The sequence below is a fragment of the Chionomys nivalis genome, chromosome 15, assembly GCF_950005125.1.
Source record: "Chionomys nivalis chromosome 15, mChiNiv1.1, whole genome shotgun sequence".
Taxonomy (NCBI): domain Eukaryota; kingdom Metazoa; phylum Chordata; class Mammalia; order Rodentia; family Cricetidae; genus Chionomys; species Chionomys nivalis.
Genome location: NC_080100.1, coordinates 62722449 through 62738978, shown reverse-complemented (window position 1 = coordinate 62738978; position 16530 = coordinate 62722449). Strand labels below are relative to the sequence as shown.

General features: G+C 41.4%; 1 protein-coding gene across 1 annotated transcript in view; it reads right to left on the bottom strand.

Moving 5' to 3' along the window:
- Nucleotides 1-16530, bottom strand: part of Adgrv1 (adhesion G protein-coupled receptor V1) — a 550578-nt gene that overhangs the window by 449396 nt on the left and 84652 nt on the right. Inside the window, exons 34-37 of the mRNA XM_057789515.1 lie at nt 15602-16413; nt 13054-13263; nt 839-969; nt 85-184 (exon numbers count right to left, since the gene is read on the bottom strand). Coding sequence (XP_057645498.1) covers nt 85-184; nt 839-969; nt 13054-13263; nt 15602-16413 — 1253 coding nt within the window. The remainder of the gene's footprint in view (nt 1-84; nt 185-838; nt 970-13053; nt 13264-15601; nt 16414-16530) is intronic.

The following is a 16530-nucleotide window of genomic DNA, read 5'->3' as shown; positions in this document are numbered from 1 at the left end:
AACACAGTGGCAGAAGACACCTCGTTTCTTTCTGGTCTGAAATGAAAACACCAAAGAAAAGCTCAAAACTGAATTCTAAATTACCTTGTGTCTTGACATCGTACAGAACGACATGGTAAACTTCTTTCTCCTCAGGAATATTGTCATCCAACAAATGTACAAATATTGTTTTATTCAATGTCCCCTACGGCAAACAGAGAGAAATAACCTCGGTTGTGTGGTTGCTGCATGGAAACTTGCTCCAGCTTTCATTGTCCTTACACTGACGTTGTGCAGTCAAACACAGCTCCATCTGCCGGAAATTGATCCGAATCAATCTATTTAAATCTTTTTTTTTTTTTTTTAATTTTCGAGACAGGGTTTCTCCATAGTTTTTTGGTTCCTGTCCTGGAACTAGCTTTTGTAGACCAGGCTGGCCTCAAACTCACAGAGATCCTCCTGCCTCTGCCTCCTGAATGCTGGAATTAAAGGCGTGCGCCACCACCACCAGGCTTTATTTAAATCTTTATCAATGATTGATGAACATGGGAAAGGATTAACATGAAGAGATCTTGCAAAAGTGATGATAGAAAAATGAGAAAACAAAACTTTTTCAGCATTCCAGTCATTAGATGCTCAACCCAGTGCACAAGGCGATAGCAACTGGGCTTTGTCTCCACGTCATAGCAGTGAAAACGAAGACAAGCTAAATGTCTCAATGGAACACACAAACAAGATAGGCATAGAGCGGACAAAGCGATGATAAATACAGCCTAGTGGTGTTCTTTCTACTCTGCTTTCCTCAAAATATTGCATTTTCTTCTAAAATGTATGGCAAAACTTCCCTTCATGGTGCTACCTCAGGAAAGAAGAGTTGGCCTGTGAAGTTGGCAAAACTGACTTCGAGATTTTGTCCAACAATTTTCCACTCAACAGTGACATTTCCTCGACCAGGGGGTGTTCTGATCACATGGAACTGCAGAATTTCTCCTGCAAGTAAAAGAGACAGGTTAACAAGCACTTACTGGAAATGAACGTAATGTTTGAACTCAACAGAACCCAAACTCAGCCTGCAACTATTCTGGGTCCTTTTCCAAAAACGTAACAGAGCTATTTGTTCTCTTGTGATTCTTCTGGGTGCTTTACACATACTTGTTACTCATTAGCACAGACATTCTACTTCCTGTGGGTATTTACAGGAAATACAAAAATTGAGAAAGCAGCTGGTGAAATGGGAGAGAAACGTGTAAGCATCCCAAACTATGCACCAGAACATTACATCTGCATGGACAAAGCTAGTAAGGACACGAGAATTCCTTCCTCATTTCCCCAAGGACATAAATTCATTACACCAGAAGGCAATGTGATTTTACACAATGTATGCATGAAAATGCATGGAGATACCTGAAAATCACATTTGTTTAGGTTGCAACTTACATATACCACCAAGGATTTTGTTTTGTAGAAGGAAACACAAAGAAAAGTATGGACTGAATCTGACCCTTTGTTGCTTCACCACAGTTACATTATCATTCCCTAGTAACTGCACAGCTACTTGCCTTTCTTGGCTTTTATCAAACGTAACATTTTATAAAACAGAAGAAAATCCTCAGGGTCATTTCTTTAAAATTGGCAAAAGGGCAAAGGAGGCTACTTGGAGTTATGGTGATGGCTACATGGCTTGCTAAAATTATGCTCAAGTTGCTAATTCTGAATAATGATAAAGTTGCAGTACACTATGAACAAAATCATGGAAGTTAAGATGAAAGAAAAATCAGTGTTTTTTAAAAGGTTTTAAGAACACATCCTTATTTGCAATCTGTAGCACAAAAATAGAGTCAAAATCCCCAAATATTCACCAAACATGCCACTTCACAGCTTTTGTGTGTATTGGTCATCTTCTGACACTTTCCAAACAAGAGGAGAAATAAAATATGAACACCATGTTATAATTTTTCCAAACTACCACATTTCTAAACTTCCAAATATAGTTAATGTAAGCACACATTTATTTCTCTTTAGTTTCATTTCTGATATTTCTGAAGAACCCCACCCAGGGTCCTCATATATGCTAGGCCAGCACACGCTGAGCTACAGCTTAGACCTCAAAACATTATTTTTAGTATAAATTTCTTAAAATAACATGGCTCAATTCATGTAAAGAAAATTATGAATAAGACAAAATAAAATCTTAATGCTAAGCCTAAACACAAAATTTTATTAAAATGAATTATTTGTGGGCAGTCAGGAATTATAAGAAGATAAAAAGCAGGAAGATTTTTAAATACTTTTGAAGTATTTTTTAATACAAAAGTACTTAGTCTTCATGACTTGAGTAGACTATGTATCTGATTGTGTTGTTGTTTTATACACAGGAATTGATGATCACGAAAATAATAGTTCAAAGACTTAAGAATAACTGAAAGCATGCAATCGGCCACAGTTGCCTGAACATCACTGAAGGTTTTACATGTGTGTATAGTCCACATGGAATAACACAAGCATGAACTTCTAGAGGCCTCTTGTATGCAGCACTGAGAGCTCCTTTCAGAACATATCTATATTGCAGGCAGAGAGAGCACTGCAGTTATCAACATGCTTCATGAGCAGCGTCAGGGATAAGGTTTCTAGAGTCATGGTGTGCAAAGTTCTCAAAACCACAAAACCTGATATTACCTCAAAAATAGTGGTCATTTCATGAAGTGCGAAAAATGCAAAAGGAATACAAATAGCAAGAGAATGGGTAGGCCAATGGCATCAGTGTTGAAGGGGATCCTGCACTCCTACTACAAGACTGGGGTTGTTTATCTGTAGACAAAGATACGGGAATAAAGACACCATTCTGTGACAGCAGTGCAGTGAGTTTGTGACTGGACAGGGAACTCTGAAGTTCCTCATCCCCCTCCCTATACTCCCCGGGCTCCCTGCAGGGGCTCTACCCCCCCATACTGCCTCTCTCTTCTTGTCCCACCCAGCTTGCATCCAGAACCCTTCTTCCTTCTGTCCCCTTTCCTCTTTGGGCACATAACACCATCCAGCTCAGTCTGTCTGGCGCTGGGGGCAAATCCTCAGGGCAAGCAGGCAGGCGAGACCTCCTTTGTCTCACTGGCCCGCCTGCACCAACCAAGGTAGGCGCTTTGTTTACAAACTACCCAACCTGCACGGAGATCTGATCTCGGCACCAGGAGAGACACCAGTGCGGTGAGTTTGTGACCAGCGGTGGCGGAAGCAGCCCTGGACAGGGAACTCTGAAGTTCCTCATCCCCCTCCCTATACTCCCTGGGCTCCCTGCAGGGGCTCTATACCCCCCATACTGCCTCTCTCTTCTTGTCCCACCCAGCTTGCATCCAGAACCCTTCTTCCTTCTGCCCCCTTTCCTCTTTGGGCACATAACACCATCCAGCTCAGTCTGTCTGGCACTGGGGGCAAATCCTCAAGGCAAGTAGGCAGGCGAGACTTCCTTTGTTTCACTGGCCTGTCTGCAACAAGCAAGGAGAGACATCACTAGAACAACAGGAGAGCTAGCACTGCAGAGAGCCATCACTGGGAAGGTACATCAGTAGGCAAGGAGACCTGATCCGGTAAAAGAACATCCAGAGGGGAGCATTCGGAGAAAGAGATGGGCAGGCGCCAATGCAAGAATTCACCTAACAATCTGAAAAACTATATGAAACCACCAGAACCCAGCGACCTCCCAACAGGTGGACATGAACACCTTAATCATGAAGAAGTAGATAAAATTGACTTTATGAAAGTGATTGACGCCCTTAAACAACATGTAAAAAATGCCCTTATAGAAATGGATGAGAAGTATAACAGAAAGTTTGAAGAATTGAGTAAATCAGTGAATGATACCCTAGGAAACCAAGGAAAAACAATCAAACAGATAATGGAAACAGTTCAAGACTTAAAAACTGAAATGGAGGCAAAGAAGAAAACACAAACAGAAGGCCAGCTGGACAGGGAAAATCTAGGTAAACGAATAGAGACTACAGAAGCAAGCATAACCAACAGAATACAAGAGATAGAAGAAAGAATCTCAGATTCTGAAGATACCATAGAGAAAATAAACACGCTGATCAAAGAAAACAGCAAGGCCAACAAATTCTCATCACAAAACATTCAGGAAATATGGGACACAATAAAAAGACCAAACCTAAGAATAATAGGAATAGAAGAAGGAGAAGAAGCGCAGCTCAACGGTCCAGAAAATATATTTAATAAAATTATAGAAGAAAACTTTCCCAACCTAAAGAAAGATATACCTATGAAGGTTCAAGAAGCATACAGAACACCGAATAGGCTGGATCAAAAAAAAACATCCTCTCGCCATATAATAATCAAAACACAAAGCATACAGAATAAAGAAAGAATACTAAGAGCAGCAAAGGAAAAAGGCCAAGTTACTTATAAAGGTAAACCTATCAGACTTACACCTGACTTTTCTATGGAAACCATGAAAGCCAGAAGGTCCTGGATAGATGTACTGCAGAAACTAAGAGACCATGGATGCAAGCCCAGACTACTATACCCAGCCAAGCTTTCGTTCACTATAAATGGAGAAAACAAAATTTTCCAGGATAAAAACAAATTTAAACAATACGTAGCCACAAATCCAGCCTTATAGAAAGTAATAGAAGGAAAATCACTAACCAAGGAGTCCAACAATGACCACAATATCTCAGACAACTAGAGACCCTTCACCAGCGCAACACAAAGAAGGGGAACACACAAAATTTACAACTTAAAAAATGACCGGAGTTAACAACCACTGGTCATTAATATCACTTAATGTCAATGGACTCAACTCTCCTATAAAAAGGCACAGACTAAAAGATTGGATACGAAAACAGGATCCAACATTCTGCTGTTTACAAGAAACACACCTCAACCACAAAGACAGGCACTTACTCAGAGTAAAGGGTTGGGATAAGGCTTTTCAAGTAAATGGACCTAAGAAACAAGCAGGGGTGGCCATACTAATTTCTAACAAAGTTGACTTCAAACTTAAATCAATCAGGAGAGATGGAGAGGGACATTTTCTACTCATAACAGGAACAATTCATCAGGATGAAGTCTCAATCCTGAATATCTATGCCCCTAATATAAAAGCACCCACGTACGTAAAAGAAACATTGTTAAAACTCAAGGCAGCCATCAAACCGCACACATTAATAGTAGGAGACTTTAATACTCCTCTCTCACCAATGGACAGGTCAAGTAGACAGAAACCTAACAGAGAAATAAGAGAATTAATGGAGGTAATGAATCAAATGGACTTAACAGACATCTATAGAATATTCCACCCAAATAGGAAAGAATATACCTTCTTCTCTGCAGCTCATGGAACCTTCTCAAAAATCGACCACATACTCGGTAACAAAGCAAACATCCACAGTTACAAAAAAATATTAATAACCACCTGTATCTTATCAGATCACCATGGATTAAAGCTAGAATTCAGCAACAATGCTACCCCCAGAAAGCCTACAAACTCATGGAAACTGAATAGTCAACTACTGAACCATACCTGGATTAAGGAAGAAATAAAGAAAGAAATTAAACTCTTCCTTGAAGACAATGAAAATAAAGAAACAACATACTCAAACCTATGGGACACTATGAAAGCAGTTCTGAGAGGAAAGTTCATAGCACTAACTGCCCACTTAAAGAAAACAGAGAAAGCACACATTGGAGACTTAACAGCCCACCTGAAAGCTCTAGAAAAAAAAGATGCAGACTCACCTAGAAGGGGTAGAAGACTGGAAATAATCAAACTGAGGGCTGAAATCAACAAAATAGAAACACAGAAAACAATTGAAAGAATCAATGAATCAAAAAGCTGGTTCCTGGAGAAAATCAACAAGATTGATAAACCCCTATCCAAACTAATCAAACGGCAGAGAGAGAATTTGCAAATTAATAAGATCAGAAATGAAAAGGGAGACATAACCACAGACACAGAGGAAATTCAGAGAATCATTAGATCTTACTACAAAAGCCTGTATGCCACAAAACTGGAAAATGTAAAAGAAATGGACGCTTTTTTAGATAAATACCATTTACCAAAGTTAAACCAGGACCAGGTGAACAACCTAAATAGACCTGTTAGTCGTGAAGAATTAGAAGCTGTTATCAAAAACCTCCCTTCCAAAAAAAGTCCAGGACCAGATGGTTTCAATGCGGAATTCTACCAGAACTTCCAAGAAGACCTAATACCTATTCTCCTTAATGTATTTCACAATATAGAAACAGAAGAGTCATTGCCAAATTCCTTTTATGAAGCTACAGTAACTCTGATACCAAAACCACACAAAGACCCAACCAAGAAAGAGAATTACAGGCCAATCTCACTCATGAACATCGACGCAAAAATCCTCAACAAAATTCTGGCAAACCGAATCCAAGAACACATTAGAAAAATTATCCATTATGATCAAGTAGGCTTCATACCAGAGATGCAGGGCTGGTTTAACATACGCAAATCTATCAATGTAATCCATCATATAAATAAACTGAAAGAAAAAAACCATATGATCGTTTCATTAGATGCTGAAAAAGCATTTGACAAAATTCAACATCCCTTTATGATAAAAGTCTTGGAGAGATTAGGGATACAAGGGTCATACCTAAATATAATTAAAGCTATATACAGCAAGCCGACAGCTAATATCAAATTAAATGGAGAGAAACTTAAAGCCATTCCACTAAAATCAGGAACACGCCAAGGCTGTCCACTCTCTCCATACCTCTTCAATATAGTTCTCGAAGTTTTAGCAATAACAATAAGACAACATAAGGGGATAAAGGGGATTCAAATTGGAAAGGAAGAAGTTAAACTTGCATTATTTGCAGATGATATGATAGTGTACATGAGCGACCCCAAAAACTCCTCCAAAGAACTCCTACAGCTGATAAACGCCTTTAGTAATGTGGCAGGATACAAGATCAACTCCAAAAAATCAGTCGCCCTCTTATACACAAAGGATCTGGAAGCAGAGAGAGAAATAAGAGAATCATCACCTTTCACGATAGCCACAAACAGCATAAAATATCTTGGGGTAACTCTAACCAAGGAAGTGAAAGATCTATTTGACAAAAACTTTAAGGCATTGAAGAAAGAAATTGAAGAGGATACCAGAAAATGGAAGGATCTCCCTTGCTCTTGGATTGGGAGAATCAACATAGTAAAAATGGCAATTCTACCAAGGGCAATTTATAGATTCAATGCAATCCCCATTAAAATCCCATCAAAATTCTTCACAGATCTTGAAAGGACAATAATCAACTTTATATGGAGAAACAAAAAACCCAGGATAGCCAAAACAATCTTATACAATAAAGGAACTTCTGGAGGCATTACCATCCCTGACTTCAAACTCTATTACAGAGCTACAGTAATGAAAACAGCGTGGTACTGGCATAAAAACAGAGAAGTCGACCAATGGAATCGTATAGAAGACCCGGATTTTAACCCACAAACCTATGAACAACTGATATTTGATAAAGGAGCTAAAAGTATACAATGGAAGAAAGAAAGCATCTTCAACAAATGGTGCTGGCACAATTGGATGTCAACCTGTAGAAGAATGAAAATAGACCCATATCTATCACCATGCACAAAACTCAAGTCCAAATGGATCAAAGACCTCAATATCAATCTGAACACACTGAACCTGATAGAAGAGAAAATGGGAAGTACCCTACAACATATGGGCACTGGAGATCGCTTCCTATGTATAACCCCAGCAGCACAGACATTAAGGGCAACATTGAATAAATGGGACCTCCTGAAACTGAGAAGCTTCTGTAAAGCAAAGGACACTGTCATTAAGACAAAAAGGCAGCCTACTGACTGGGAGAAGATCTTCACCAACCCCGCAACAGACAAAGGTCTGATCTCCAAAATATATAAAGAACTCAAGAAACTAGACTTTAAAAGGATAATTAACCCAATTAAAAAATGGGGCACTGAACTGAACAGAGAATTCTCAACAGAAGAAGTTAAAATGGCCAAAAGATACTTAAGGTCATGCTCAACCTCCTTAGCGATCAGAGAAATGCAAATCAAAACAACTTTGAGATATCATCTTACACCTGTCAGAATGGCTAAAATCAAAAACACCAAGGATAGCCTTTGCTGGAGAGGTTGTGGAGAAAGGGGTACCCTCATCCATTGCTGGTGGGACTGCAAACTTGTGCAACCACTTTGGAAATCAGTGTGGCGGTTTCTCAGAAAAATTGGGATCAACCTACCCCTGGACCCAGCAATACCACTCTTGGGAATATACCCAAGAGATGCCCTAGCATATGACAAAAGCATTTGTCCAACTATGTTCATAGCAGCATTATTTGTAATAGCCAGAACCTGGAAGCAACCTAGATGCCCTTCAATGGAAGAATGGATGAAGAAAGTGTGGAATATATACACATTAGAGTACTACTCTGCGGTAAAAAACAATGACTTCTCGAATTTTGCATGCAAATGGATGGAAATAGAATATACGATCCTTAGTGAGGTAACCCAGACCCAAAAAGAAGAACATGGGATGTACTCACTCATAATTGGTTTCTAGCCATGGATAGGGGCCACTGAGTCTATAATTTGTGATCCTAAAGAAGCTAAACAAGAGGGTAAACCCAAGGAAAAACATATAGATATCCTCCCAGCTATGGGAAATAGACATGACTGATGGGCAAAAAATTGGAATCTTGGGGGTGGGGTGGGATGGGGATGAGGGGTGATGGGGAGAGAAAAGTGTGAAGGAGAGGATGAGGGGAACTGGGGGAATTGGGGTGATTGGGGATAAAGGAAGGTTGGATAGGGGAGCAGGGAAACTCATACCTTAGGTAAGGGAGCCACCTAAGGGGTGGCAAGAGACTTGAACTTGGAATGGCTACCAGGTGCCCAGGGCAATGTCCCCAGTTAGTTCATTGGGGCACCTGAGGATAGGGAACCTGAAATGAACCTATCCTATAATCATACTGATGAATATCTTGCATATCGCCATAGAACCTTCATCTAGCGATGGATGGAGATAGAGCCAGAGACCCACACTGGAGCACCGGACTGAGCTCCCAAGGTTATAATGAGGAGCAGAAGGAGAGAGAACATGAACAAGGAAGTCAGGACCATGAGGGGTGCACCCAACCACTGAGACAGTGGGGCCGATCTATTGGGAGCTCACCAAGGTCAGCTGGACTGCTACTGAAAAAAAACATGGGATAAAACCGGACTCTCGGAATGTGGCGGACAATGAGAGCTGACGAGAGGCCAAGGAGAATGGCACAGGAACTTTCAACTGGCGATAGATCGAGAGAGAGACAGAGACCCAAATTGGAGCAACGGTCTGAGCTCTTAAGGTCCAAATGAGGAGCAAAAGGAGGGAGAACATGAGCAAGGAAATCAGGACCACGAGGCGTGCACCCACCCACTGTGACAGTGGAACTGATCTATTGGGAGCTCTTCAAGGCCAGATGGACTGGGACTGAATAAGCATGGGTTGAAACTGGACTCTCTGAACATGGCGGACAATGAAGGCTGATGAGAAGCCAAGGACAATGGCATTAGGTTTCGATCCTAATACATGAACTGGCTTTGTGGGAGCTTAGCCTGTTTTGATGCTCACCTTCCTGGGCCTGGATGGAAGTGGGAGGACCTTGGTCTTCCTGTAGGGCAGGGAATTTGGACTGCTCTTCAGTATCGAGAGGGAGGGGGAATGGACTGGGGGGAGGAGAAGAGGAGTGGGGATGGGGGAGGGGAGTGGGGGGAGGGGGCAATGTGTGGGAGGAGGGGAGGGAAATGGGAAACGGGGAGCAGTTGGAAATTTTAATTAAAAAAGAATAAAAAAAAGAAAAGAAAAAAAAGAAAAAAAAAGGTAAAAAAAAAAAAAAAGAAAAAAAAAAGACACCATTCTGTGATGATGACAAAAATAAAATACAGAGAAGAGGAAAAGAGTAAAACCATCCCTTCAAGCCTGCCTCGTGCGTCTAACACTGCTCCATATGCATCTACCTTAAGTCATCTATTGGCAGAAACACAGTCTAGAGCTTGACATTCAGTACCCAACAGAAGTAAGGTATTTCTTCCCCATATAGTCTCACAGGTCTTCAGATCTTTAACCACGCCAGGGGCAAGACGAGCATGAAAATGTTTCTAAGCTATAGTGACAATGATAGACATGGTTCTGCCGTTTTCAGGAATATTCATTCCCAAGACCCAAGGTCATTGAAATTGCCTTCTGGGAAAAGTAACTTCATATATGTCAGAGGTGATCTCCACAAGGTGGCACTCAAAGAACAGTCACAGGAAAAGGAAAAACAGACCTAGGAAGGCTTTGCCTTCTAAATCTGGCAATGAACTGAAGGAAAGCCTGAGGACGGCATGCACTGACCTCCAAATACAAACATTTCATGGGATCCTGAACCACCACCATATCTTGCTGAGGCATGATCTCACCTGCCAGGGTCTACACAACACTGGAAAAATGATCTGATATGAAGTCCACACAGCCAGCAAAGGCTGTGTGTGTGTGTGTGTGTGTGTGTGTGTGTGTGTGTTGAATGTTTATTTTGAAGGCCTTTTCAAAAATAAAGTTAAAGACATTCTGAAGAGGAATGCAGATTCTTCTCATTAAGTAATTTGGTGAGTGAATGAAAACACAAAACCTCCGCTCTCTCCACTGCAACTCCAGCGATAAATTTTAGTCCGTGAAGGGCCTTAAGTCCTAAAACAGAGGGGAACCACGGCAATTAATGCAGCTCACATAAGTCTACAGTCACAATCCATGTTTGCTTTTCTCCCAGAGAAATCTGTTTTCATCTTCAGACTGTGCCTTGATTTTTTTTGTTTTGTTTTGTTCTCAAGATCGTAGAAATTCAAGGGCATTTGTTGGTTTCCCTTGGCAAGTTTAGCAATTCCCTGGGCTCACACAGGCTCACTCAACTGTATGATCTGAGAAGGCAAAGACTGGAAAAGATTGCAGGTCCTCTGTAGGTTCAAATGACTTTTCCACATTTGCCACATTTTCTGCTCTTCTAGCACCATCTGTGAGATCGAACTCATGGTAAGTGTGCTCTGCTCGTGTGTTTGTCCCTCCAGCATCTGCTCTGACTTGGTGGCTGGCCATGCAACAAATCACCAAACGTCAGTCTCCACCAGTGCAGTCACCTCCTACCTAAGAGGCTTGAATCTAGGAGACCATACTCCGAGTAAAAATTTTCTGACTGCATTTGATTACTGATTAAGTTAGTTTAATTACTATATCCTCATCATTGTATTTGTTGAAGACACGTGGCTGTCAGAACCAAAACAACTACAATACGGTTTTCAGGTAATATTCATTCAGCTCCTAAAGATACAGGTTCTGGGGTCTGCAGATTCTCTAAGATGCTATGGTAGCCACCAACAGATCCTGGCTCCTGCAGGGGTCTTCCAGCCACATTCCTCCTATCAATACTTTTGCTCTTACAGAATAAGTTTGTATGACATTAAAACACTGTAAGTGGATGCTAGGTGTCTATGCCTAGGAGTTCAAGGCCAGCCTAGTCTACAGAAGGAGTTCCTAGATGGCCAGTGCTATATAGCAAGACTTTGTCTCTTTGTCTCTAAATAATAAATAAATCAGTCAGTCATCTGCCCCAATCAGCGATGGCTACAGGTGCTTGACTATGTGTCCACTAGAGTGAGTTCTGCCTACCAGGGGACGCAGCCATAAAGAAAACCGATTCATCCTCTCCGAGCAGGGATGGGACCGCACGTCCACCTTCCCTCCGCATGCTGCCATCTCATCCGACGTGAACTTCCGCAGGACTTGTGCATGCTGTCATAACACTGTGAATTCATATGTGCAACTGCCCTGCAGCATCCAGAAGACATGTCTGTTTTAGTTATTCGCTGCCTCGGGCTCTTATCTTCCTGTCCACTCCTCCCCAACAAGGGGCTGCTCTGATGAGTGCTGAGAGATGCACTCATCTACGGGCACAACGATTCACTGGAGTTCATTTAGCACTATGACCCTGTAGCATAGTAATATCAGTAGCCTCTCCCCTAGGAGCAATGACGATTTGGGTCACTATTGAAGTCTCTTCCTCCTGGGTGTTTTTTGCACCTTCTCCTGTCACAATGCCTTCCTCTCCAGTTCCTTAACCTGTTGTTCCAATGCTGGTAATGTGCTTTTTCACTCAGTCCATGATGTCTATGAAAATCCAGCTTCTGCTTCTAATTACAGATAGGGCAAGATTCTCTCTCAGATTTCCTTCTTTCAAATAGACAGCACTACTCAGAGTGTAGGATATTGCATGTGCTGTCGCTGTATTTCAGGGTCTGCAATATCCTACACTCAGCACCATAGGACTGCAGCTAAAATGAGGAACTAATGGGCGTGAATCTGGCACAGATAACACTCCTTAAACTTGTCACCATTATTGAGGATTCTGGGAGTGGCATTTTAATTTACACTACAAAGAACTTTTGATAGCAATTTGTCTTTGCAGTAGATTTATGACAATTTATCAGTTACTTTTATTCATTCTTTGAGTGACAAGATGCAATTCTAAACCATTAATAAATGTAAAGAGGGTCATAAAATGGCTCACAGGTTTAGATTGGTTCAGCAGACTCGCCAGCTGGAAGTCTACAGTGCAGAGACAGACAATAGTTGAGGCTAACATATCCACAAATTATGAATATTTTCACATAAATTCAATGTCTCACTGTTTAATACCAAAATATACACACTATGCTTGCCAAAAGCTAAGCACTTCCCAGTTTACGGGTCACTTGCTCCTCCTACAGAACTCTCTAAAATATGGACTGTTTTGTGATTTAGCAGATGAGAAGGCCAGGCATGTCAGCCTTGAGGCTCCCAGTGCTCCCAGCAGTGGGGCGTGGTGAACTAGGTCGCAGTATGTGTGAGGCCCCCGACACCTAGCAACGTCATGTACACCAGGCGCTCTTCTTCTAAGTGCTGCACAGACTAAACACACGGTTCAACAAAAGAAGAAAGAAAGAAACATAAGATAAAAACAACATCTGTGGAAATCAGGATGTGTTCAACAAGGAAAGGGACGCACCTTCAAGGCCTATGACAGATCTCGAGGCCGTCTGAAAGCTGACAATCCCTGCCACATTGTCATTGGCCAGGATGTTCACTGTCACAGTGTCAGCACTTGGCAGGATTCTGCTTCCGCCTTCAGTGTGCACCAGGCGAACGAGGATGCTTTCGTCATCTTCTGGCTCGGGGTCATCCAAAATCGTCAAAGTGGCCATCTTTGTGGTTTCACCTATAAAAAAGTTCATGGAATTAAAAGTTAAATCAGTAAAATACTAGCCAGAGAGGCCAAAACTAACCTTTAATTTTAGGAGGTAAGTAATAATGTTTTGATTAAAATAGCCCAGTACTGTGAGCAGCATTGCCACCACCATAGTAGACAGTGTATATGCTACGTTACTTGATTTCTTACATATAAGGCATTGTAAAAGTCTCAACATAGACAGAGCCTGGAGGACACGCAGCTGTAAAAAAGTCAATGAGGCTAACTACTCCAAAGAATCACAGTTTCCACACAGGTCTTTGTCAAAAACAATTACCTACCTGGGGAAAGGTGCTAGTCATGGTTAGGAGGGGCTCCATTAAAAAAAATGGTAGCCCCGTTCCTATTGTGCCATTACTGTGAACAGTTTTACTCAGTCCAGTGTCTCCCTCAAAGGCCACCAGCACATATGAGATGGCGTGCGTCAAAGAGGGAGCCAGAGGAACAACAAGCTCTGAGCAAAGACGCCAGCAAGAGTGGGATGAGTTTGGGGTGGAGTTGCAATGGCAGCATCATGTTAGTTCCCAGGACACGTTAGGAGGACAAAAAAGAGATGCAATGAAAATGGGGAGTCCAGGAAGGGTGAAGGGTTTGACACAGGTTTCCACTAGTAGACAAACGTCCAGAAGACGTGTCCTGATTCTGCTGCTCACAGGTGAGATCCTGCTTAGTTCCTTCCCATGTTCAGGAAAGAAAATGAAAACTGAGAGATCCCAGGGCATTTTCCTCAGTATTTCAGGGCTGAGATACCTCAAGAGGGCACATTATCTCTGTTTTTTGTTTTTTTCCCTATGGTTCTGGGCATTTAACCAAGGATCTTGGTTTGAGACTAAATATTATCTAACAATCTAAGCTACAAAATAAAGTCCATTTTGTACAAAGCTAAAGTTATAATTCAATGTAATAATAATTTATATAATGGTGCTGCTTTATATGATATGGTCTTTTATATGTAGGCCATGGGAAAATTTAACAATAACTTGTTACCTGTACCCCCGTCTTATTATATTTTTGTTATTCACTTTCAAACAGGAGAAAAGGTCACCAATTACCAACCTACCTCCTTCCACCATTCAAGATTCAGCTACCTTTCTACCCCAAACGATTAATAAGAAATGACCAATACAGAAACGTTTGCTAGCATTTAATTTAATTTATTTTATTTTTTGAGATAGTCTATCTAAGGGAGCCAGCAATACCTGAAACTCAGTACATTTGCAGATGGTGATAAACCCTGGCCCTCCGGCTCCTGACTCCATGAGTGGAGTGCTGGGAATGCAGGTATACACTGCCACTCTAAGTTTATGGAGTGCTGGGGGTTACAGCCAGGGCTTTGTGGACGCCAGGCAAACAATCTCCTGGCTGAGTGCATTTCCATCCAGGTTTATGACATTTTACAATTATATTTTCAAACACAATGTTTATTAGATATTTTAAGTCTAATATAGATAGATAGCTTCTAGTTTCAAAAATGTGTGTGCATTAAAATATAGCTAGATATGATGAACTGCTCTGAGACACAGAATTACTAAAACTTTAAACTTTTTCCCAGTGTATAGTCTGAGGTTCTTATGAATATATGCAACTTTTTCAGTCAGGAAAGGAAAAGAAAAAAAACACTCGAGAACTATGGTTTTTCTTATTGTTCAACTCAGGATTTACAAAAAAAAGTACCCAGAATAAAATTGCCTCTACTATACCAAGCTTAACTAGGAACTTCTCAGATTTTAAATATCATAAATCAACTATTGCTAACATTGAAGATGATCTACACCCAAGACTGCTGGCTGCACCTCACACATCGCTTACAAAAACCCCATGGCACTCTTGGGCAAGTTTCAGAATACTGTAGCAAATCAATCTGTGACAAGGACCACTTTAAAATAAGGACAACTGGTCAAACCAGACTATTTTTACTTAATTTTTTTTCACTAATGTTCTATCCTATATCTAGTGCTTTGAAAATATTTTATTCTCATGTAGTCTTGCTTCTTCAACACCTTTGGTTATAGGAAAACAGCTCATTCCTGTAACTTTCCTCATGAAAACTTTCCTCATGATTTGATTGCTTCTGACACAGGAAAGCACTGTCATCACGTGTAAAGAGCTAACATTCACATATTCCCTAAACTTCTCCTTTAAACATACATATATATAGGACCATGTTAGTCTGTGTCTGATAGGATAATCATTTGTAAGCTGAATCACTGTTGCTTTCAAAACCACATTACATCTCTATATGAATAGGAATATGTAGGTAAATAAAATATTTATGAACATTAGCATATCCATATATACCATGACTCACCTTCTGCAAAAGTCAGAATGTCTCCAGCCCCTATAAAATCTAAACCTTCAATAGCTGTTCCACCAACAACATGCCATTCAACCGTCACCTGCCCCAAGCTGCCTCCTGTCCTCTGGATCACCAGCTCCACAGAGGTTTGTGGCTGCTCCTGCACGTCCACACACGAGCCATCTTCGGAGGTGTTGGGATGAACACTGTAGATCATGAACACTCCGAAGGCATCACCATTCAGTGCTATGACCACGGCAGAAGTATTTGGCTGCCCTATGCTTGGCTGATTTTTAAAACTGTCTGTGATGTTCACAAGGTGAACTTCCAGGAGAGAAATCAGGAAGCTTTCATCCATCTCTGGAATATCATCAGGAAGGAGGGAAATAGTGAGATTTGCAAACTCATGGCCTTCGAGCATCAGGGCCCCCTGCCTTATCGCAGGCTCATAGTCACTCCCAGCAACTGCTTGGCCACTAAAAAGAGAGGCCACCCTCGTCAGGTTCTTCTTGTAGGTCCGGAAGTCTGAGCTGTTCACTGTTGAGCTGACCCATGATGTCATCCAAAAGCACTGAGGACCGTCAGTGGTCCTGACAACTGAAAATGCGGAACAAGCATGTTCTTGGAGACACAGAGTGGCACAGGTGTCCTGCGCCTCCTCCACTGAAGAGACGTTCACCCAAGTTCTCCAGAGCGGGTCAGGCATCTCGTGAGTTGGCGATTCATAGTAGGACAATACATCTTCACCTTCTTCAACTGCCAGAGCTACTACATCAATATCAGAAGTACTGTAGAACAACAACAGGTGGCCGAAGTGGCCTCCGCTGAAATGTGGGGACAATGGAAAAACCAGGGTAAGCACTCACTATAGACGGAGCCACCCAGAGGGAGGAACAGCGTGGGTTATGCTTCTGAGAAGCTTCTTCAGTACTATTTTAAAC